At 38.7% G+C, this 23,879-nt stretch overlaps 1 protein-coding gene across 3 annotated transcripts in view; it reads right to left on the reverse strand.

The window, feature by feature from the left end:
• Positions 1 to 221: 221 nt before the first annotated feature.
• ATP6V1H (ATPase H+ transporting V1 subunit H) overlaps positions 222 to 23,879 on the reverse strand; it is a 38,614-nt gene continuing 14,956 nt past the window's right edge. For 2 of the 3 annotated variants that reach the window (XM_042464092.1, XM_042464093.1), the window contains exons 8-14: positions 20,143 to 20,240; positions 18,240 to 18,432; positions 15,624 to 15,802; positions 13,685 to 13,810; positions 11,188 to 11,289; positions 9,676 to 9,789; positions 222 to 712 (exon numbers count right to left, since the gene is read on the reverse strand). In XM_042464092.1, coding sequence (XP_042320026.1) covers positions 652 to 712; positions 9,676 to 9,789; positions 11,188 to 11,289; positions 13,685 to 13,810; positions 15,624 to 15,802; positions 18,240 to 18,432; positions 20,143 to 20,240 — 873 coding nt within the window. In that variant the 3' untranslated portion in view covers positions 222 to 651. The other variant, XM_042464094.1, reaches the window with a different exon arrangement.

Below are 23,879 nucleotides of genomic sequence, written 5' to 3' on the forward strand. Positions count from 1 at the left end.
GTGGCACCAGAACTCTCTGACAGAGAAGGCTAAATGTCTCCTCAGTCCTACTTACTCTCTTACCCAGACATATGTTTCAACTGAAACTCACTTTTGGGAAGATATGTGTAAAGTTGTATCGTACGTGTAGGAATAATCCACGATATTCTACTGGATATTCTTGTTTGTAAATTTACTAATAATATATAATAATTCTGCAGATCTTATACTGACCAGGGAAGTTGAGGAAATGAGCTTTTATTAACTTCACACAGCTTTTATGAAATCAGTTTTCCAAAGTAAATAAAATTAATTTCAGAGGATAAAAAGCAAGCAAGACAGTCACTTAATGATATGGAATGATTATATTTTAATGCTTCCCCACCCCTTTTTCCCCCAGGAGACAATAAATACATAAAATAAAGGCAGCACATATTAGCTATATTTCTTAGATTTTTGCAATACAGAAGGACTGAAGCTAGCAAACTGTCAGAAACAGTTTACCATACAATAAGATTTACTCCAGGCAACAATACTGGAAGAATATTTCAAACAAAATCTACACAATAGCAGGAGAGGTTGTGAGGGAATTGTGACCACATTATTTTTCTTATTTGTACTTCAGGATAGCTCCGGTTATCCCAGTTACTCCCGCCAAAGGAAAGTAGTTTCTCAGCTTCGTGCTGTGGCTGTTTGAGGCTGCTCAGACTGTAGCTGCTTTCCAAGATACTCCCTGAAAGACCACAATGGGGAGGGAGAAGAAGAGAGGGATTATAAAAAGCTGCTGAAATGAATTTTCAAGAAAGAAATCTGTCTTGAATACCATTTCCAAAACAAGTATTTATTTTCCTGCTTGTCAGTTAAATTTTAGCAGTTCACAGTCATGTCAATTTTGAAAAATGCCTCAAGTTTGAACTATAAAAGTCAAAACAACACAATCTGAACAGTAACCAAGGAAGATTATACTAGCAAAGTGTTTTAATTGGGGTTATTGTTATGATGTGTTTAGGTTTTTGTACATATCACACTAAGTGCCGGTTGGCTGGACTGGAACTCCTATAATCTAAACCCATTGATAATGTGGGGAAGCACTAGTGGAAGTTTTACTCTAAAACCTTTTGATGATACCAGGTTCACAAGGTTGGTCTATGGTATCTAGCACTAGCTCTCAAGGGTTTTAGGCAGGAGTCCTTTATTATCCGGATGCTTGGACTTGAATCCAGGCTCTTCTATATACAAAGTATACTACTCAGCTAGAGCCCCAACTTTCAGCTCACTCTCTATCTTTAACTATGTTATGGTTTTTTCAGCAACTTATCTGACATTCCAAAACAAAGCTCTTCTATTTGTTCAGCATTGTGTAGCTCGGTATCACTACTCACCATGGTCACCTGAGTTCAATAAATGATTAAAATTCAACAGGTGCTAAGGCTAACACTCCACAATGATCCGCATCAGCATACCTGAGATGTTTCATATTTCGAGACAATTTTGAGACAATGACCTAAAACCAATTGCTATACCAGCTAGAGGAGACCCAGTGTCTCAGCCAATTAATAATAAGCCATATTTAGATATTCTCCGTGTTGATTCTACCAGTCTACTCTAGTAGGACTGATTCTTGTGTGGTGGCTTTGCTACAATACAACTTAGTCATCTGAGCTTCTACGACATTGTTCTGGTGTTGAGACAGCAGTCATCAACAATCAAGGTTGCAAACAATTATTGGGCAATTCTAGGTCATCACTTCTCCACTACAATCTTTTCCAAGTTTATTTCTCTATCCTTGCTTTACTATGTTATTAAACTTATAAAAAACAAAACAAAACCGTCATTTATATACCACTTCTGCTGAACTAACAGTGTCTAAGCAGTTTAACAACTGTAAGCTAATTGCCCCCAACAATCTGGGTACTTATTTTAGCAACCTTGGAAAGATGCAAGCCTGAGTCGAGCTGAGCCCTTTCGCTGGTATTGAACTCACAACCTTATGTTTTGATTGAGTGGCTGCAGTACAGGCATTAACCACTGCATCACCAGTGTCCTATTCTCTCTTATTCCAAAGTCTTACATTATCACCACAGTATTCTGGCCTCATCCTTTCCACTCTGGTCCAGCTAGTAAGAGTCTAGTGCAGTGAGGGCGAACCTATGGCACGCATGCCAGAGGTGGCACTCTGAGCCCTCTCTGTGGGCACACATGCTATCGCCCCTAGCACGTGTTTGCCAGAGTTTCTTACTAGAAAGCCAGAGGGACGTGGCACTTTGCAATAAATAAGTGGGTCTGGGTTGCGTTTGGACACTCGTTCTGAAAGGTTCACCATCACTGGTCTAGTGCTTTCAAGTGATGGTCTCTCTGAAAGTTACAAAATGCAACAAACCAAACACATCCAATAGATAAGACAACCTAAAAATATATTAAATAAATTTGAAAGGAAAACTACTGAGGTGAAGAAATTAAAATGTACTACCCTTTTACCATATGGCATTATCTGCAAGTAGTCCTTCCCTTTAATTCTACTCGTAAAATACATGAAACACTGATAAAAATGGAGTTAAAGGGGTTTTAGTCACATTAGTGTACAGCAGAAACTTCACAATCAGATATAATTTAAGCCAGATGAGAACCATGTTGTAAGGGGGTACAGAGAGTGTGGAGGGTGAGCAGGCGAGAGAAGAAGGAGGCAGGCCAGAAGGCCCAGAGGAGGGGGAGGAGAGAGACAGGCAGAGTGGGAACAGCTGGGAGCGGAAGAGGGGTGAGGCCCTCGGGGAGAAAGAGGAGGCGGGTTGGAAAGGGTCCTTAAGGAGGAGGGAGAGGCGGATGGGGGAGGAGGCTACGTGGAAGACGGAGATGTGGAGAGGACGCGGGCCAGGGGAAAGCGAAACCATGTGCACCCAGGTGAAGGAACCCTCAACCCCCCGCGTACCTCTCCCTCTGTTCGAATCGAGTAGGCCCTCACCAAGTAGAGTGCCCAGCCAGTCCTCGTTGGGAAGGGGTTGCCCACGGGGAGCCATACTTAAGGGAACACCTTCTTCCGTACTGTCCGTCCCACACTCTAAGGTCCTTGAGGAAGAATCTTCTTCAGCCAATAATCTGGCAACTTCAGTCACTCAGAGGGCCTTTTCCATCGCAGCTCCGAGCTATGGGATGACCTGCCGAAGGAGATCCGCGACTTTCTACTCTTACAGCCTTTAGAAGGCTCTTAAGACGGATCTTTTCCGGCAGGCCTTCCCTACCTAGTTCCTCTCCCCATTTACTGTGACTTACGGCCACTTGTCCACCAATTCTTCTCTTAAATTAATGAGAAGAAATTAAATTAAATTAAATTGAATATATTCTGGCCTCAAAAAGAGAGCCCTCCCTCTGCCCAACTGTCTCATCAGACGTAGGAGGGAGGAAAAAGACAGACCGATTTCCATCAGGCCTAACTGAAGTTTACTTACTCCTGTTGCTCTGTTTTATTTACAGGGCCGTTACGACCAGCCAAAATAAAGCTGCTTCGAGTCACAGAGGAGGTATGGTGTTTCAATGATGCATGCGTCCTAAGGTCCCGACACCACACCAAAGCCACGCTCCAGTCCTTAGGGCTGGAGCGTGGCTTTGGTGAGACTTCTGACTCTTAGGCGCATGCATCATGAACACGATACTCCACTGTGAAGCAGCTTTATTTTGGCTGTCTGTAACAGGCCTATATTTTATTTATGTTTGTATTTTATTTTATTCTCTTTATTTTTATTGTTGTAACCCACCCGGATTCCTTGTGATTGGGCGGGCTATAAATAAATCATCATCATCATCATCATTATTATTAGTATACAACCCAGAGATAGGGAGAAACGCTATCGGGCGGCAAGAAGAAGAGGGGTCGTGGTGGGAGAACAGAGCCAGGCCTCAAAGACAAGGAAGACCGAGCCCCAGGACAATCGGAAACTAGCAGAACAGGCTGAGAGAGCATACAGACCGTGGAGGGGAGGAAACGCCGACGAGGGCGAGTTCTAGACGCCGGCGGGTCAAGACCAAGACACCCTACACAGAAGCCAGTGAAGTAACTGGTATATCTCCGTACGGGGAAGTTTAATATTGAAAAGGAGGAGTTTCGAAGTTTTTGTTTACAAGTTTGTGTTGGAAAGTAAAGTTATCAGTTGGCAAGCAACTACAGTGTGTCTTTGCCTAGTTTTGTTTCTGCCCGAAGGCCAACAAATGGAGCCAACAGGAGGACTTCCCCAGGCCGGCCCCCAGGCCCCGTCCACACATGTAAAATGAATTCTCACGATATTTTTGGAGATGACTGTGCAAGGACTATTTAATATGGAAAGGCTGGCAGTGCAAGCACAGAACTTGAGATAGACAAGGAAAATCATTTATCGCACTGATAAAAACCACATACAGAATATGTTCATGGTATAAAAAAGGTAAGGAGAAGCAACCATTGTGGGTACTGTACTATCCATCACATGTTATAAAGCTTGTCAAAATATGGGCAACAGCCATAATCTATTCTAAACCATTGCTGGGCAACTGTACCAGGGTCAGGGCCACTTCAATAGGCTATACTGGTCTGAAATTAGAAGTGATAAGACATCACTTCTTGTTTTGGCCAATTTTCTTTGGGTTTTGCGTGGTTGTGGGTTTCGGAAGTATCAGACATTAAAGTAAAACTACAGCATTTTGTGTAGTTTTTTTAGAATCTGTTTTTAACGTTGTGTTTTCAGATCAAATTTGTTGAGAAAAAAGGGGGGAAATTGGCCTGAGGATTTAGGGGACATTTTGGGAAGTTCAGGGGCTGAAAAATGGAGTTGAGGCTGCACCTTACCTAATCTAAACCAAGAGGTAACCATGGAGTCTCCAGCACAATCTCTTTAATAGGCAGTCTCTAATACAGAGACCACACGTTCTTTCAGGCAGGCCAGAATCCTGTCTTTGGGCAGTGAATTAAAGTAGTTGTCTTTAGCTCATTGCTCAGCTGCACTTTTTTTAAAAAAGTCTGCAATTCTGGTTATTTTTCAATTTGTGCTACAGTACTAAACTGAAGCTGCCTTTCCAAACTGAATCTATTTTCTCAGCAGTTAAAATTCAACTTGAAACTTCATTTGCTTTCATAATCACATACACTTTCTTTGAATAAGAACATTTTAGAAAGCAGCTTGTTTTGAAAAACCTTTGCATTTTTATGCTTTATACACACTTTTAAGAAGCTGAAACAAACTCTGACTGACTGAACCCTAACTAGATTCAGTGTCAAGTAAAATTTAAAGCACAATTTTCTCTACTAAAGAAATCAGAAAAGAAATTACAGTCATCAGCAAATAAATACCACCCCAATTTAGCTGCATGATATCCTGAGATGCTAAGACTGAAAAACAAAAAATTAAAAAAGAAGCTGATAGCAAAATCTCAGAATTAAATCCCGGAAATAGGAAATTACAGTTTCCACATGGGAAATACAGTTCTGCATAATGGAATTCACAAATGGATTTTTGTGAATATTAATAATACATAATATTAACTTCAAACATTAAAATATTATATGCCGCTTCACATGGTTGTAATGATAATTCCCAACTGGAAAGCAGATGTTTGTGAGATTGTTGATACAGTAAAAGTTTCTTGATCATCAATGGTAACTTTAGTTGCCTCAGAATCTTAATTCCGTTTTAAACTAAGACTTTTTTTAAAAAAGAAACCTAGCTAAATATATAGTTACTGTGCATTTTGTCTTTTCAGTCACTAAGTTTAGAGATCAAGATGAAAACTCTACCAAGCTTGGCTGTACCACTATACTTATCTCACTGTGTAGGAAGTGCTATTTATGGAACTATCAACTGCTACAAAATGTAAGTTATTAAGTTAAAGATGAGTTGATGATCTTGCCAATCGCCAGAGAACAGATGCAAGTCACGGCAGGAAACTTACTGACAGAGAGGTAATCACAGTGTTCTGTGCCTTTTATATTGCCATTTTTCACAACGTTGAATGAAACGTGGAGTCATCCATGAGAGATTCAGACTCCAAAAGGGAGATGGTAAAAAGCAATGGCTGAAAAGCTATTGGAATAATGGTCAGTTTATAAAATGCTTCAAAATTTGGTGATTGCTTTTTTAAAAAAAAGTGGGCCACAGGCAAGAGTTAATGAGGTGGCAGAAGATTTAATTACAATTTTTGAGGCTGATGTTCAGTGAAAGGACTGATACATGGAAAGGGAAAGGTTTGAGGCTATTGAGAGGTTACTTCTATATTGTCTTTTCTAATCAATAACAATAAAAACCAGTGCTATATTAATACTCTAACTTTCCCACTGAACTGGGACTGACAGCTACTCATAGAGGAAAATGCAACAGTTAAAATGTGTGTGGGCATGTCTTCAAGTCACCTGTTGATTTGTGACAATCCCATAGATGCAGTAGCCTTTTCTTAGGCAAGGAACACTCAAGAGTTGGTTTGCCATTGCCTTCTTCTAAAATATAGCCTACACACAACTAGTATATTCCTGCACCAATGGCACTACTTTTTTGTGGTAGTGTGATCATGTGCTCCTGTGAGACAAGAGACTTTGCTGACAGCAGCAGTGCTGCAGATAGGGTCTCTCTTATCAGAAAGACTTTTGGCAGGGAGACAAACTAAATGTGCCAAACAGCTACCAGACAACATTAGTAGTGGGGGGTGGCACTGCCAGAGGATATTTCAGAAATAATGACAGTGGCACTGTAGCTAACACTTGTTATTACTGCTCAGAAGGAGGCACAGTAAACCCTTTTTCAATAATGAGACAATACAAATTAAGCAAGAAATAGTGCCAGAAGACTTGGAGGTCTCTCATTCATAGGGTTGCCATAAGTTGAAATTGACAGCAATTAACATCGACAAAACTAGTATTCCCTGGTAGTCTCCCTTCCAAGTACCCACCAGGATTTTAGCTCAAGGATCAAATGTGATTTGATGTGTTCAGGGGGGTTAAAACATACAAAAGGTCAACAATAAAGTGAAATGAAATGGCAGTTAGAAATAATTTAAAACATGCAGTTAAAAATTATAAAAAGAAGAAGATCATCCCTGTTTCACAGCTCAGATCCATGGCAGGAAGATTGGGGTCATAAAACTACAACTCCTTTCTGCCACTAGCTATCTGTTCCTCCTGTTTGTTTCCCAGGCTTGGATTTAACATAACTGATATCCCCTTCTCAATAACTAACATATTATACAGTGTTAAATCACCATATCACCATGTCCTCATATTTTAATCCCCTGATATCATCATATCATCATGCCAACATGACTGAATCATGCATATGGATTCTGACACTAAGAATCACATTTTCACAGCTTGACAATTCTACCATACTGATTCTTCAAGTCAGCTCTTGAGGGAAGATCAATAGAGTTCCTGTATTAAGGTGAGATTATGGATAAGAGTTGACTTTTACTTAATACATTTCAATTGTTCTATCCAATTTGCTTACTGACATTTGGATGAGCAGTCAGCCTTCAACCTACCATTCCTTGCATTTTCAGCTACACAGGAGTGCATAGCTTCTGAAAAGCTATGGAAAGTTTACAGAGACTTTGCAGAAACCAACCTTTGAAAGGGTACAAGGTAAATTTGTTCTCCTCTACAGGAAGGAGGACACAATAAACTTCCAGAGTATGCACAATCCAATACTGTGTAATTATAACTGACAGGTAATGGGAATAGTGAATTAAACATCTTCAACAATAACATTGTAGAATCCCACCTTTATCTCCCCCCCCCCCCCCCCCGGAACAGAATGGTGGTAATAGCATACGATAGCAAACTGCATGCCAGTAAGGATAAATACATGTCCCCCTGCCCCCTTGCCTGGTGGCTTATAGATCTTATAAAGTATAAGTGTATAAAGAGATGGTGCATGAAGAAGATAAGCTTCCTGAATCACAGAAAATAGTCATTATTGATTAAACTGCTATTTCATGGAGGCTTTTTTCCTTCTTTCTGCAAAAGACCAAATTAGTAATTTTAACAAAATTGCTTCTTTGCAGGAGATCCAGGGAATGAGATCAGGGCATAAAGTATAACTGCAAGTTATGGCTGAGGACAAGATACAGCAAGTATGCTGAGGATGTTTCCCCATAGATCAAAGCAAAACAATGTTTTTATGAGGTGCAGAACTTTAGGCCTCACTCAGTGTCATTAAGCTGCTGCATTGGTACCATATATACTCTACTGTAAGTCAAAAAAATTATCATGCCTGGAGGCAGGAGTTTGTGTGGTGTGTGTAAAAGAGCTTCCCGATCCGATTTTAAAACTTTCTCTTCCCATCAAAGAAACATCCCATTTAAGTCCACTTCTTTCCCTTCCTAATCCGATTTTAAAGCCTTCTCTTCCCATCAAAGAAACAACCCTTTTAATTCCACTTCTTTCTCTTCCCAATGCAATTTTAAAGCCTCCTCTTCTCATCAAAGAAACACTCCATTTAACTCCACTTCCTTTCCTCCCAATCCAATTTTCAAACCTCTTCTTCATCACCTGGAAAGTGGTGTAAAGTGGCCAGGTGTGGTCCAGAGAAGAAGGAGGAACAGAACTGGTGTTTCCCCTTTCCATCCTTTGTTACAGCCCCCTAAATTTTAACCTTGGGTCATATCAAAATCCATGATTTTTACCCTGAAACCTTCCCGCAACCTATACATGAGGTGGACTTGTACACAAGTAAAAATTGTAATTTTAACAGCAGCCACTCATGTCAGATCTATGGGGTAACAAAGATGTGGATTGATGCCATGTCAGGGTCATGTCTATGGTACATATCACATCAACGCAACAAAAGAATTGAAGCGACAACACCAAAACAAAATGGCCAGAATGTGACTTGAGACTGTTTTACTGGTTTAATTATCCCACACATATGTGAGGGATAATTCAAACTTACTACATATGTGAAAGTAAATTCACAGTAAACTTAATTCCAAGTCCATCAGAGCAGCTCACAACCAAGAAAGCTGCGCATAGTAAGAGAGGGAAGGTGGATGGGTTGTGTAAGTTCACAGATGATCACTAGAAGAAGGGTTGGAGAGCATAACCACAGGCCAAAGCCAATGGAGATAGATTCCCAAGAGTTACATTGCGCAGAACCAAAGAAAGAAAGTCAAAGTACACAAGCGTGATGCATTTATCCCCTCATAGCTACACTGGACAGCTGTTAACATTTTGCCATGATCTTAACAAGGACTCCAAAAATCATTTGCCTGGTGGCAGAGGGCCAATTCTCTACAACCGTCAACGCTCCTTTTCTTCCACATAGCTAAAAGCAGGAGTAGGCAACCAACTCCGATTGCCGCCAGGGCCTTTGGCCTCTCGCGCGCAGGGATAAGGGGGGCAATTGTCTATAGACGCCTCAGAAACATGCATTTATATTAACATTTTTTTTAAAAAATCAAATTTTTGTGTGTGTCCTCCATTTTTTTTAAAAAAGTGTCCACCATTTGAAAATGTTGTCCTACATTTGTCCTGGTTTATTTATTTATTTAAATTTTATTAAAATTATTTAATTCTTTCTTTTTTGGCTTCGGCCCCCCAGTTGTCTGAGGGACAGCAACCCGGCCCCCGGCTCAAAAAGATTGCCTACCCCTGGCTAAGAGACATGTAAGCATTAATGACATGTACTTTGTAAATCACAATAAGAAGTCATCCTGTCAACATTTAAGTATAAGTTAGCCACCACGTACCAGTTGTGAACCATCAGCTTCTGCACAGCAAGTAAGGCATTGTAGCGAACCTGCTGATCTTCATGATGCATGTGGTTCATGACAAGCTGTTTTCCACCAAGCTGTTCAATTACGCTAAAAGAGAGAAGGAGAAAAGAATTACTGTAGAAGAGAAGTTGTGGCATGGGTGTGTGCTTTTTTTAAAAAAAAAATGTAAGAATTTTATTAATTAAAAAAACATAAAAACATCCATTCTTACATTTACTGTTTGTTTACATATATCCTATAATAAAACAAGTCATGTGCGAACTAGCTGAGTCTCTGTCTATTTTAATCTTTAGTGTTTAAAATGTAGTTGTATCTTCTCTTATTTTTTTTCTTCAATCATCTTAATCACACTTATCATGACCCTTTTCTTTCTTCTTTTCATCTTCTCTTCTTCTTCTTCTCACAAACCTTCTCCTTACATCATCCAATTTACCAAATCCCTCTTCTCCTACTCATTTTATCTTCCCATCCTCTTTCATTCTTCTGAAGATACTGTAAGGCACTCCCCTCTAAGGGGAATGCAAATAACTGTTGAAAGCACAAGGAGGAAGTTTACCACCTTAACTTCCCATTAGCATTTCTGCATCTCTTTACACTATACAGGATCCATCGTGTTAAAACACAACAAAGTTACAAGAAATGTATAAAGCGCATCGGTAAAAAAATGTACAGCGCATATAGTTAAAAGACCCATCCTCAAGAGCCTGTCAGTGCATAAGAACCCAGCTGAACAGAAAGGTCTTTGTCCACAGGCAGGAGGAAATGCCATAGCCCAGAGGGAGCCAACAACAAGACCCTCTCTCACATATTCATCCAACATTCCTGAGGGTGGTAGGACCAGGTAAGAAACCTCCTGGGTTTTTCACCTGGTCCTTCCAAATTATCTTAAAACATGAGCAGGCTCATGTGGGAAAATATGTTCTTTCAGAAATCATAAGCAACTAGCATATTTTAAGAGTCTAAAAAATGGTGATACTGCTCAGTCTGTGAAAAGACAAGTGATACAGAATGACACAACCAGCATGGTATTACTGTTGTGCCTAGAAGGAAGATCTAGAATAGCAATGTTTTAAAGATTTAAAAAACAGTGTATGTCATGGGCATTTTTTAAAAAAGCACAACAATAAGGACTCAACAGCAGCAAACAAAAGTTGCCATACTGCCTCCTTTGACTAAATATTCTGCACAGGACCTATGTTTTGTGTTCCTACATGAAGATAACATTTTAAATTCTTTTAAAAATCAGCATTTAAAAAAATCCAACAGAACAGTAGGATTGCTGATGACATACACCTGAATCCTTAGTTAACTTCTTAATATACCATTTAAGACCTTCTAGTTTAGAAGCATATGGTATGTTGGACAGTAACTGTAGATGATACTTCTGGGCCTTCAGCTAGTCCATACTTATCTCAGTCACATAACATAAGCAATGGCCCTGGCATTCAAACCTGAGGCCAAGTCAAGGTGCAGATGCTTCCATACCGTTTCCCTCGAGGATAGTGTCGGACATATTCTCCCACATCATGAGCTGCTACAGCCAACACCTGAGGGTCATCTGATACCTCCAGAAGTTTTGTCAAAATTCTGTAAAAGGATTGTAAATAAAAAGTTAAAAACTTATATTTTGTTCAGCAGTCGCAGACAGAAAGGCTTTTTTACTCAATGTACCAAGAATCAGCCTCAAATTATGCCCATTATGTTTCATTCTTTCCTAAAAACCTGCCATTGAGCAGCAGCCAATGGATCACAAACTAGCACTGGTCTACTTTCGAATAGCACTGATTTAAATGGTTATTCCAAATAAAACAACTCAGCACCTAGAAATGCTGATGAAGAGATGAACTATTTGAATCAACACAGAGAATTTTCATTTCACAACACAATCATATGCATGCTTACACAGGAAAAACTCAGTCTAATGAACTTGTTCTCATGAAAGCAGAAGCAGGTTTGCAAACGTAGTCTGTTCATATTGATATACAGTGTGCCCACACCATATGTGGGTGTGCCATGCACAGCTTTCAGCTTACGCTAAAGCCACGCCATGGGGAAAACAATGGCGTCTGTACCTGTGGCGCGCACAGTGCACCGCATGTTTTCAATGGGGCTCGAGCATACACATTTCCCCCACATAAGGGAAAGGCTCACTCTCTCTCTTTGTGTGTGTGTGTGTGTGTGTGTGTGTGTGGAGGATTTCAGAACTAAGTTTATCACAATTTACAAAGTATGTGTGTCACAAAAAATCCAAAGCAGAGCTTGACTGATATCATGATCCATTAGATCAAAGTGAGCAACCTCCAGAGGTCTGGGGGTCACAGAAGCCCTCTATCAGACCTGAGAGGCCATACCCCCTCAGGCTACTCCATTTTTTCTTTCTACTGAAGAATTTCCCCCATGATCTTTATGGTATGAGAGGCCACTTCACTATGTCTCCCTTGCTGGTCCCTGAGCTGTTTTAAGACTAGGAAGACCTTTTTTTCAAAACTGGAATTAACTGGTTAGTCACTACAGTACAAGTCACTTCTACAATGTAACGATGTGTGGAAATGTACAACTTTTTTAGATCCACTTAGTATAATCCAATATAATGAAATTTTGAGAGATAAAAGGATGCAATCTTACACATATTTACCTGAGACAAATAATAATTCAATAAGGTCCGCTTATATGTAGATATGTATTAAGTCTTCTATTGCTAACTCATGTCCAGCTCATACTTCGCAAATATGTCAACAATAAATTCTTAATACAGTACATTACCTACTAAATTTTAACATTGTGCACAATTTAAAAAATATGCCCTAGAGGGGAGGAGTGGGGAAGGGGAAACTACTGCTTTTCACATATATATTTCCATTATTTGTGTTTCATTTTAACACATGATACTCTTGATTAGGTTACTTCTAATATGAATAAAGTCAAACCAACAAGGCTATTTGCTTCACAGTCACCTAAGCACTTTGATTTGTACAGCTTATTTACAGTCAGTTCTGGATACACTGTAAACACTAAAAAAAAATTAATATATCATGGATCAAATTCATTCAATATCTGATTCTGAATGAATAAGACACAGCTCTGAATAGGCAAATAATAACTCTTCAATGAACAGGTATTTATGCCCCGCTGAGATGTTACAGGTATATTCTGCTACTGGATTAAAATTTCTGTGTGATAATTTCATCACAGCTTCACTCACCTGTGTTTCTGCAAGTTCAGCTCCAGCACGCTGGGCAACCTTCCTCCCTACAGACAGGGATGCTAGGTGTCTCTTATGGAGGTAACAAGTGCCCTTTATTATAAGGGATGCTCCCTATTTGAGGATTGCAAAGCTTTTCCTTTCATATAGACTGAATGAGAGGAAAACATTTCTGTAATTTGTGGGGAGGCTTCATAAAGACAGAAAGGTGTGCATCATGTAATTTATAAATATGGATAATATGTTAATTTTACAGACAAATAATTTTTTGGTATTTAGATGGAATGCAAACTTGCTAATAGCTACTTCTTGACTGTCAAACCCTCCACATGATGAATTTCAACTGTCCCATATTGCTATTTTGAAAACCTTGATTTGATGAATTCAAGTCCAACATACCTTCAGATGATGTTGGACTTCAATTCCCACCAGTCCAGCTAGGATACCCAGCGGCCAGAAATCATGGAAATTATAGTCCAGCATTTGGGAGGCTTATTCTAAAAATAATCTGAGTTTCAAAGTAATCAGTGATACAGCACGGAAATATATTGTTCAATGGAAGACATCAAATATGGCAACAGGCACACCTAAATAGTTCTACAAGCTTGAGCATTTTTCTTTAGATCCTAGACCATCTTTTCAAATAAAGCATTTTTAAAAAAATGAAAATATTGTCCCTTCACCTTGTATATATTCTAAACCATACTTTGCTCATTGTAAGCAATACAACATTTAAAAAAATTTAAAAATAGAGAGAGTAAGGAAATCAGAACAACTTACTTCAATAGTTCATAGTTTTTTTCATTTAATCTTACAGCATTTTCTCGCCAGAATTTCTCAGATTTGTGAACAGGACTCCATTCTAGTCTTCCAGATTTAAGCTCAGAACTATACTCATCAAATGAACTGCAGAATAAACAGAGGATGAGACTGAAAAACATATCCTGAGCTCAAGAACAATATATGGTATGACTAATGCAAACAGCAAGGTGATATTTAGTTTTTGTACATTTAAAGTAAGGGAAAGATTCCATTTAAAGCTTCTGCTGCAGTTAAGCAGCTTTGTAAAGGTTACTGTAAAAATTGTAAGTGCCACTTACAACCATAACTATAAGCATTTATTAAAATATTTACATCCAAAGTTTACTAACAGCCTATTTAGTTGCATGAGGTTCATCTAAGTTCTGGCCAGGCTGGCATCATTTGCCTCCAGTTTTAAAACGGCAAATCTTAATTTTAGGGAATCAATAACTCCAGTCTATAGGACTGACATTGAAATATGTATTACAGATAGGCATCTGTAATACATACCCCAGTGTCAGCCCCATAGATATTAAAAGCATTTTACCTAGTTCAATCCCCTGTCCAAATTTCCACTAAGTCAACAGACTTATTCTGGATATTTTATATTCCTGGCCAATCATACCCTAGTGAATGTCAGGACACAAATTCTATCCAATCCCAGAATCTCAGATTCAAACACTAAATATATGTGTTACTATAAGTGTATTCATCCTACCCAATACAGAAAAGAAACATCTTACTAAAGGCTGGGCTGCATATAGCCCTCCACATGCTATTGGGCTCCAACTCTTATCATCCTCTCCTGGCCTGAAAATGGCAAAAGATAAATGTAATATTTATCAGCATCTGGAAGTCTGTAGATTTACCACCTTTTCCTCTTCCACCAGCATGATAGTCATTAGTTACATTCCTTTAATAAGCTGGACAACAGCTTATTGTAAAATACGGATATCATTGAGAGGGAAGAAGATGGTAAAAAATAGACAGTCTTTTGTCCACTGTTGACAGCTTGTAATTTTTTAAAAGTGGAACCATTATCCAACAGAGTCAGATTTAGTTTAGCACCTTCATATGAGAGATTGTTATAAGGGAGTAAACTTTACTATTCTGGCTAGCATGTGCTGAGGCCCTAGGAAAAGTCCTCCCCTCCAAGGCCTTGTAGTTTGCTTTAGAAAATTGGTGTTTTTTAAATACTGGAATCTTGTAACTCTATATAACATCCTGCAACTACAACAGTTAGGTGCATGTCCAAATTCAGAAGTTCAGCTTTAGGTATTTTCAAATGCCTTCTAACTCCAGCTTTTACAACACTGGTGCACTGCTTTTTGTGAACAAAAACATTACTGTGAACTACACAGTAGCTCCTGATATAGAGGTCTAAGAAGTCTATTTGTGATGACAAGTGACAGCTACTACTGTGTATTCCTCATGATTTCTTGGATTATGAGGGGGGACTCCCAGAGGCAGGAACTGTATAGTCATGTGATGTGTTATTAAATAGCCCTTTTGATCCTAGAGACTCGCACTATTATTTCTTTCAAAGTGTTCAAAAATTGCAGCATATGGGAGTATGATCATCAGCTAAGTTATCGTCCCAATACATCTGGCCCTCCGTATCGGCGGGCTAGTCATCCAAGGACTAGAACATCCGCGGATGGCTCTGCCCCATTAGTATCAATTGTAACATGTTCACACAGCCATGCCAAGGCAGCCAGATGCACATCACATCAATTGACACTAATGGGACTTGAGGTCCTGTGTTATTTGGTATCAACTGGGCAGGGGGTCTGGAGCTGAACCCTTTGCTGATACGGAGGGCCAACTGTAACAAGTGGTTGGCATACCCTTTACATACTTCAAACACTGCTTTGATTTTTTATTTATTTATTGGAAAAAATCAAAATATAAAATTCACCTGAGGTCCTGGACACTCTCTCCAAGTTTATCCAACAGAAACTTTATGTCCTCACTTATGTCTTCATCATCATATTTTTGTTGTTCCAAATTCTCCAGCTGCTTTAGAACTTTGCATTGGATCATGGCAAGGGCATACTCCTGGCGGGTTTCCCTTTCAGTAGACTTCTCTAGAAAATTCTGGAAAGTAAAGAATTAACAAAGGAAACCACTATCATTAAAAAAAAAAGTTTGCATCCTATTTGTACTACCCCTCTTAATACATATATTTTAATATCCATTAACATAACTACACTGTCATTTCCCATCAACTCTTATCAGAATTCTTTACAATTCTGTATCAAGAAAATAACACAGCTTGCTAAGGACTGCTGAGCTATCATCCTAATTTCACATACTCTTCTGAAAATAATCTAACAAGCTGCTAGAAGCATATGGGTGTTAGGGAACTATACTGCCAAAAAAGAATTATATTTAGCTTAAATCTATAAAGTTTAGTTAAGCTATGAGTAAGAATGGTAGCAATTAACCTTATAAAATTAAGGTGCCTTAAGAATGGTAGCAATTAACCTTATAAAATTAAGTTACAAGAACTGCACAGCACTGAGATCGCTCCCTGGTCCAGTTCCTTTCATGCCCACAAAAGCTACATGAACAGAGGAAGGAGTAGGCAGGATGGTAGGGTTTAATTGGGTGAAACCTCCTCTCATATATTACCTTTAGCACAAGCCAACTACTGTTTCAAGCACCAAGAACTATGTTCACACTGCTGTTTGACAACATTCTGATTGGCAATATTAAAGTAAAAACATTGGGTCTTCCCAAATTGGAGTCCAGCATAACTAGAATCAAACTAAGTATGATATTTATCATGTGACTTGAGACTGTGTTACTGTTTTTTCTTTAACTAGCAGAGAGAGTAGAGCAACTCCACTCAGAACTGGATTGGGACTGTGAAATGGAATTGGAAGACTTTAAACCAAGACTACAGCAGGAAGTGGAGAGTTAAAGCCCTTCTAATTGGTCCACACTAAACAGACCTGTCACTACCATTAAAGTGTCACAGATCACTTTTATAAACTAGCCTTTTCCTCACTACTGGTACATTCTCTACCGCAATGCATGTAATGACAGGTTGGGTAGGCGTGTCTTGGTGTGGAGCAAAACATATAGTCTACTCTCGTTGTCAAGTTCTCGGCTATCTTGAAGACTACTGAAAGTGGAGTCTTCCTTGCCATCTCTTTGTTGTAGATTCTTCTAAACCTTCTCTTCTCCCATGATTTCAGTTCTAGTCCCACCATTGATATTGCTGGAGAAAGCTGAGAAAGTTCTCACTGCTTGAAACCACCTTCATTCCCATTCTTCCTGGCCTCTTCTGCTGCTCAGTGTCCTCCTCATGTCTCCACAGCTTGAATCCCAGTCAACACCATGACTTATACATGCTTGTGGGCTCAACACTCTAAAACCTTCCCTTGGTCAGATATTCTCCACCAATAAGCTTTCATGGAATATTGCCAATCCTCTCTTTTTTTTTTCAGTCAGTGTTGTCCAATTTGAATTTCTTTAACCATATAAATGTTAAGGAAAATGCAACATGGGACATACAGTGATAGAAATAAAACATGTATGTGAGAGTCAGTATGACTAAGCAAAAGCAATTAAGAAGCCACACAGGTGTAAAAGCTAATGTAATTAGCAAGTCCTAAATGCCAAGGACAGAAATGTAGAGGATATAATTGAAAGCACCTGAGAATTGTTAAGTGGACAAGGTGAAATGATGAAATCATTAATTATGGGCTGAACTATGAAAACCAATCAAATGGATGTACACGCCCACTGGGTGGAAACTGACAAGAGTGGGTGGTGTTTTACAATGACTATAATAATTGCTTTGATTCCCAATGTATTTTGTGGGTAGTTGTGGATAGTTGGTGGGTAGTTATGGAGTAGTATTGGAGATTGTAGAGATTGTGAGGGCATATAGTTATTGTATATAGGAGAATAAAGTAGATCTTTTATATAAGACTACTGAGTTGTCTAGTGTCTTGAGTGAAGATACAAGAGCCAACTGGAACCTGAAGAAGTGTGAAGACTTCTGTGGAGCACGAGTGAGAAGGCTTGGAGAGTTTGTCAGGGTCTTCAGCCTATTCTCTGAAACTCTGCTGCTTTAGAGCAAAGCTTTAACCACTGGCCAAAACTGGTCAGCGCCGGTGCATAACAAGGTGGTGAGTTAGAGCCAGAGGTGAAGAGTTACAACTCCCATCATCCCTGACAATAAATACCCTGATTAGAAGTGGCCTGATAACTTTCTGAGAGTTAAAAAGCCAGCAACAGCCATTCAACTCATACAATGTACCTCTGAAATGTAAGTCTCAATTCAGGGCACTCTTCCCTTGCCTTCCCTGTGGTTTTTAATGTTAATGTTGCAGTTGCATTCTGCCTCACATCAAAACTGCTTCTTCCTACATCCCTTCTCCCAAAGTGCTGATGAAGCTCACACACTGCTCCAAAGTAAACAGCTATGCAAAGCCAAACTATGCCATAGAGTCTGCATCACATTTTGTCTCTAGATTTATGGTAACACTGTCCTTTGTTCCAGACTATGTATGTCACTTACCCGAAAAGCTGCGAGAATTATCCTGGTTACTTTCTCTTTTACAGATTCCTGAAGGATGTCAGAGAGGACCGGAACAATATTATAACGCCGCAAGTGTTCACACATCTGAGGACTGAATGCCAACAGCCAAATAGAGAAAATCATCTGATACTGAAGCTGGAATCCACATTTGTTACTCAGAACTCCCATAATGCTGGAGGGGAAGAAAAGCACATGAAATATACAATTAAAGAGAAGCTGAACACCCTCAATTTGTGATCCTAAGTGTCTGCAATCTTTTGAAATCACCTGCTACTAAAACCAAGAAAAAAAATCTTAAGAAAGACTAAAATGCTGCACAAAGTGACTATAATTTTGGATGGCCATTTGGAAGCACTTCAGTTCCAAGTATCAATTTACTCAGATTGTGTTCACATCAGACATGTTCCATTTGTAAAAGAAAGGGCTTTCATATTTTATGTATTGGCAGGTAGACAGGCAATAAACAAAGCCAAAACAACTACAATTCAGTATTCTAATGGGAACTCTTAGAAAGTCTGAAGCTTTCAGAAAGAATGACAGACAATAAGGTGCCACAATTTTGCGATGGTACATGCAGAGTACGGTTGAATGCTTAACTGATCTTAGCACTTAGGTCCAAGACATATTGCAGAAATAATCCAATTTGAGCCCACTTTAACTGTCCTGACTCAGTGTTCGGGAATTCTGGGAACTGTAGCTGTAGTTTTGCAAAACATTTAGCCTTCTCTTTCAGAGAGCTGTGGTGCCACAATAAACTACAATTCCCAGGATTCTCTAGCACATTCCAGGGCAGCTAAAGCAGTCTCAAACTGGATTATTTCTGCAGTATGTTTTGGACCATAGTCTAAAGAAACAGAACTAAATGATTCCCAGGTTTCTACCTCAGTCTGACACTAGAAAGAATAATCAGAACTATAAAAATTCTTCAGACAGAATCAAGTTACGTCTCTCTTACTATGATTTTTATTATTTATTTTATTGTATTTATACCCCGCTCTTCAGCCACAAAGGCTCTCAGAGCAGGATACAATTATTATTTATTTTAATTAGATGGTTCCATGACTCACCTTTTAGCTGTTGCAGCCTCTCCAGAGGTCTTGTCAGCATTCTGAATCTGGCTATAGGGACACTTCTCCAATAACACCCCTTGCTTTTCACTAACCACAAAATGGCCATGGAGTGGGGACTAAAGCAGATAAAAGGTGAGTCCTGAGGAGATTTTGGTCATTGCATGATATCAGTAGAGAATTCCAACCTCATCTTGCCCAAAAAAGACTGACAATGGTTAGTTGTTCATACACCATCAAACTCACTAAACAAGATGTCAGCCATTAGACTTTAAAATGCCTCTCCTGCCCCCTACAGGATAGATGAGCAATATCACCATGTCCCCTCTCCTCCTCCCAAAAATACTTTAGTTCCAAATGAAGCAACAGGAATTAGCTCTCTGTTCTGATTTTCTTACCTCCCTTCAGCCTAGAAAATGCCAGGAAGAAAAAAAACATGGAAAACCCTCTCTACGCTCTACAGGATACCTTTTAAATGGCTTTTTTTTTACCCCCAAATGTTTGGAATAAGTGGAGGTGCTTGGAGGGCACACTTTACCTACCTATGCTGCATATACTTTGCAGCCAAATAGTTCTTACTTTCTCTCATGGGTATAGGGAATTGTTTGGGTAGGATGGTGAGAGTTCTAATCTCCTCTGTGAGATACTGTATGCAGAGTTATCTTGGGAATGAGTATGACTCTGTTTTAGGTCTTTGAAATATCAACAAGAATAGGTTCATCAAAATATAGCATGCTATATAATCACCAATAATTATATACCAAGCTAATATCATGCATATATTAAAAGTTTACCTTCTCTCCACAAAAACTCACCAGTTTACTCCATCTGATTCTACCCATGCAAAACGGTATTCATTTACTCTGAGCATCAACTGCAAGCATCCTGCGACACACTGGACATATTGTGAACTCTACATGAAAGAAAAGTATGACACTCATAACAATACAAAAATTCTTCTCTGGCCAAAGTGTTGAACCTGAACAGGTAAGAACAATTAGGAAGTTTCCATATTCTACACATTCTTCACTGCAATAAAAATAATCAGTACCTGCATCTTCTCCAAGGCTCTATCCAGCTTTCAGTGCAAAAAGAATGTTGATAGGAACACGGTATAGTTAAGGCCCTTAGATTCTTATTCAGCAAATGATGAAATTAAGCATCAGTTAGCTAACTCGTTAATACTTCAGCATGAGAAGGCTATGGCTCCTAGCATACAACAGCAGAAAAAAAACTCAACTCTTTCTTTAAGGATGTGATGTAATTAACAATATTCTCTCTGTTCTCTACAGTTGTCTCCTCCTTCCTCAGGTATGTCAATTAGACACTTAATGAAAAAATACACCAGATAGTCAGTGTACAAGTCAAGGCCAAACTTTTCAAAACTTATCCTGGAACAACATTTCCAAGCATATCCTGCCCTAATGGAAACATTAATAGGAGAAATGAAACATCAATAAAAAGCAAGTTGACTTGCATTTAAAGAGCCACAGAGCCTGTTTATTTGTAATGATGATTTGTCTAGGAAACTTTTAAAATACTTTTTGTTTGTGATTATTTGCCCATGATTGCAACCATGTCAGCTTCAGGGTAATTACAGGATTGCACTGTTTAATATTTATATACTGCTTTCACAGACGTCCCTAAACTGTCGAAAGGCACCCATGAAATCTAACACGGAAAAGAATACAAAAAGCCAGAAACCTACAGTATCAATGTTTGTACTTCCATGAAAACACCAATTTGAGAACTGAACTAGAGCATTTCAACCTATTTACACACAGCAGGATGTGATTTGCATTGCTGGGAAAGGGGCATAATCAAAATTAAAAGTATTTACCTGTTACCTCTCACACCACTATGACTTCCAAGACAGTTTACAACAGATTAACTACAAAATTGTGTTTTCAACATCAGTATCCTAAAATCATATATATCCAGCCTCTCCTGGGTTCAGCCTATCAAAATCCTGAAAATATTCTGAAGAGAGGGCTGAAGATAAACAGTAGAAAAACAATTCTTGTGGACAGGTAGTGATTAAGTATGATCATTTATAGTTCATAGTTATAGAAGCCTAGTGGCACAGTGATTAAATGCCAGTACTGCTATCACTCACTCACAAGCCACAAGGTTGTGAGTTTAATACCAGCCAGGGGCTCAGGGACAACTCAGCCTTGCAATCCTTCCATAGGTCGCTAAAATGAGCTTACACATTGTAAACCGCTTAGGGGATGTTTAAGTGCACTGATAAGCAGTATATAAATGTACTGGCTATTGCTATTTATACTTATAAAATATTTATATTTATTTATATTTATGATCACTTACATCAAAAATTAGAATAAAATTGAAGAAGAAAAGAAAAACAATCACCATACCAAAATATGATCTAAACAATATACCAACAGAATTTGTTGTAAGAACAAAGTAAGAGCAATGTAAGAAATAGATGTGCACTATTAAGCATAATTGACCAGGAACCAGAAGAATTATGGTCAAGGAAGTATGCAGAAAGACATTAACAATGGCCAAAAAGAAAGAAAAGAACCGAGGATAACAGAGGAAATGTGCCAAGCAGTAAAGGAAAGAAGAGAAGCAAAAGAAAAGAGAGACAGGAACAAAATCAGAACCATTAATACATTGGTTCAACAACTAGTGCTCAAGGATAAAGGAAACTACTATAATAACCAATGCATAGAAACAGAAGGCAACAACCAAAAAAAGGAAGAACAAGAGATGTCTTCCTCAAGTTCCAGAAACTCAATGGGAAGTTCAAACCAAGGGATGCTATATGATCAAAAGAGCAACATACTACAAAATTAAAAAGAAACAAAAAGATAATGGAAAGAACACACAGAGAGCAAGGGAAAAAATGAATGACACATGGAATGAAAAACTATATGAAGATGAACCCCAAATCCTAGAAAGATGTGGAAACTGAAATAAGAGATATTGGGAAGAATAAATCGCCAGGAACAGATGATCTTCTAATAGAATTGCTACAATGCAGAATACAGAATCAACTCTAGTGTTAATTACAATTTTCCAACAAATATGGAAAACAAAATGGTGACCAACCGACTGGAAATGATCAATATACATCTCAATACACAAAAAAGCAGACACAAAATACTGTGGCAATGACAGGACCATAGCATTAATTTCCTACACAAGCAAAATTAGGTTTAAAATTATGTAGCAGACTCCAATCATATATGGAGAGAGAAGCCCAAGAAGTACACGCAGTGTTCAGAACAGGAAAAGGCAGTAGGGACCACATTGCAAACATATGATGGCTAATGGAACATACTAAGGAATTCCAAAAAAAAATCAGCATGTACTTTATACACTATAGCACTATACAGCCTTTGACTGTATAGAATAAATTACCATATATACTCGACTATAAGTCAATCTCATGTATAAGTCAAGGGCAAGTTTTGGGGCCAAAATTATGGACTTTGCTATGACCCGTGGCTAAGTCGAGGGTAAAACTTAGGGGCATATAGCAAAGGATCTAAAGGATGAAGCAAAGCAAAACAATGTCAAAGAACTTATACAATGAACTCTATGTGCTTACTCTTAAGACTGGATGGATGAGAGAGTAGAGGGGGGTCAGTGCTTCACATATTATACTCTTGCTTTTCATCAGGAGATGTTTCCTTCTTTTCAATAGAGTTAAGATACAGTATTTATACTGACCTGTGGATAAGTCAAGTAAGTTTTTTGGGGTCAATTTTTTGACTTAAATTTCTAGACTTATACATGAGTAAATACAGTATGAAAAGCTATGGAATGCTCTTGAAGACATGAAAGTGACACTACATTTGTTAATCCTGATGAGAAATCTCTATTTAGGGCAAGAGATATGGATAGAACAGAATGTGGAGGAACAGAATGGTTCCCAAGTGGAAAAGGGGTCAGGCAAGGGTGCATTCTATTACCCTACCTGTCCAACTTGTACACAGAAAATATCATACGAAGAGCAGGTTTGGACTCAGAAGAAGGAAAAGTGAAGAGAGGATGTAGGAATATGAACAGTCTTAAAATATGTAGATTACACCAGAGTATGTGGAAAATGTCATAGACTTAGGACAATTACTAAGGAAGGTCAAGGAAGAAAGTGCAAAGGCAGGTTTACTGATGAACATAAAGAAAACCAACATAATGACCACAGAGGATCTACATAAATTCAACCTAGATAATGAGGACATTGAAATAAAGATTTCCTGTACCTTGAATCAAGCACCGTTCAGAACGGAGACTGCAGTCAAGAAATAAGAAGACTAGGAATGGGAAGGACAGCCGTGAAAGAAACAGACAAGAACCTAAAGTGTAAAAACATACAACTGAGCACCAAACTTAGAATCATCTAAGCCATTATATTCTCCATCACCATGTACAGATGTGAGACTTGGACAGTAAAGAATGCCAAGAGAAAGAAAATAAACTCATTTGAGATGTAGTGCTTGAGAAGAATGCTGAGGATTCCATGGACAGCCAAAAAGACAAACAAATGGCTCCTAGAACAGATTATGCTTGAACCCTCCCT

This window comes from Sceloporus undulatus, chromosome 4 (genome assembly GCF_019175285.1).
Source record: "Sceloporus undulatus isolate JIND9_A2432 ecotype Alabama chromosome 4, SceUnd_v1.1, whole genome shotgun sequence".
In the NCBI taxonomy this organism is placed as follows: Eukaryota; Metazoa; Chordata; class Lepidosauria; order Squamata; family Phrynosomatidae; genus Sceloporus; species Sceloporus undulatus.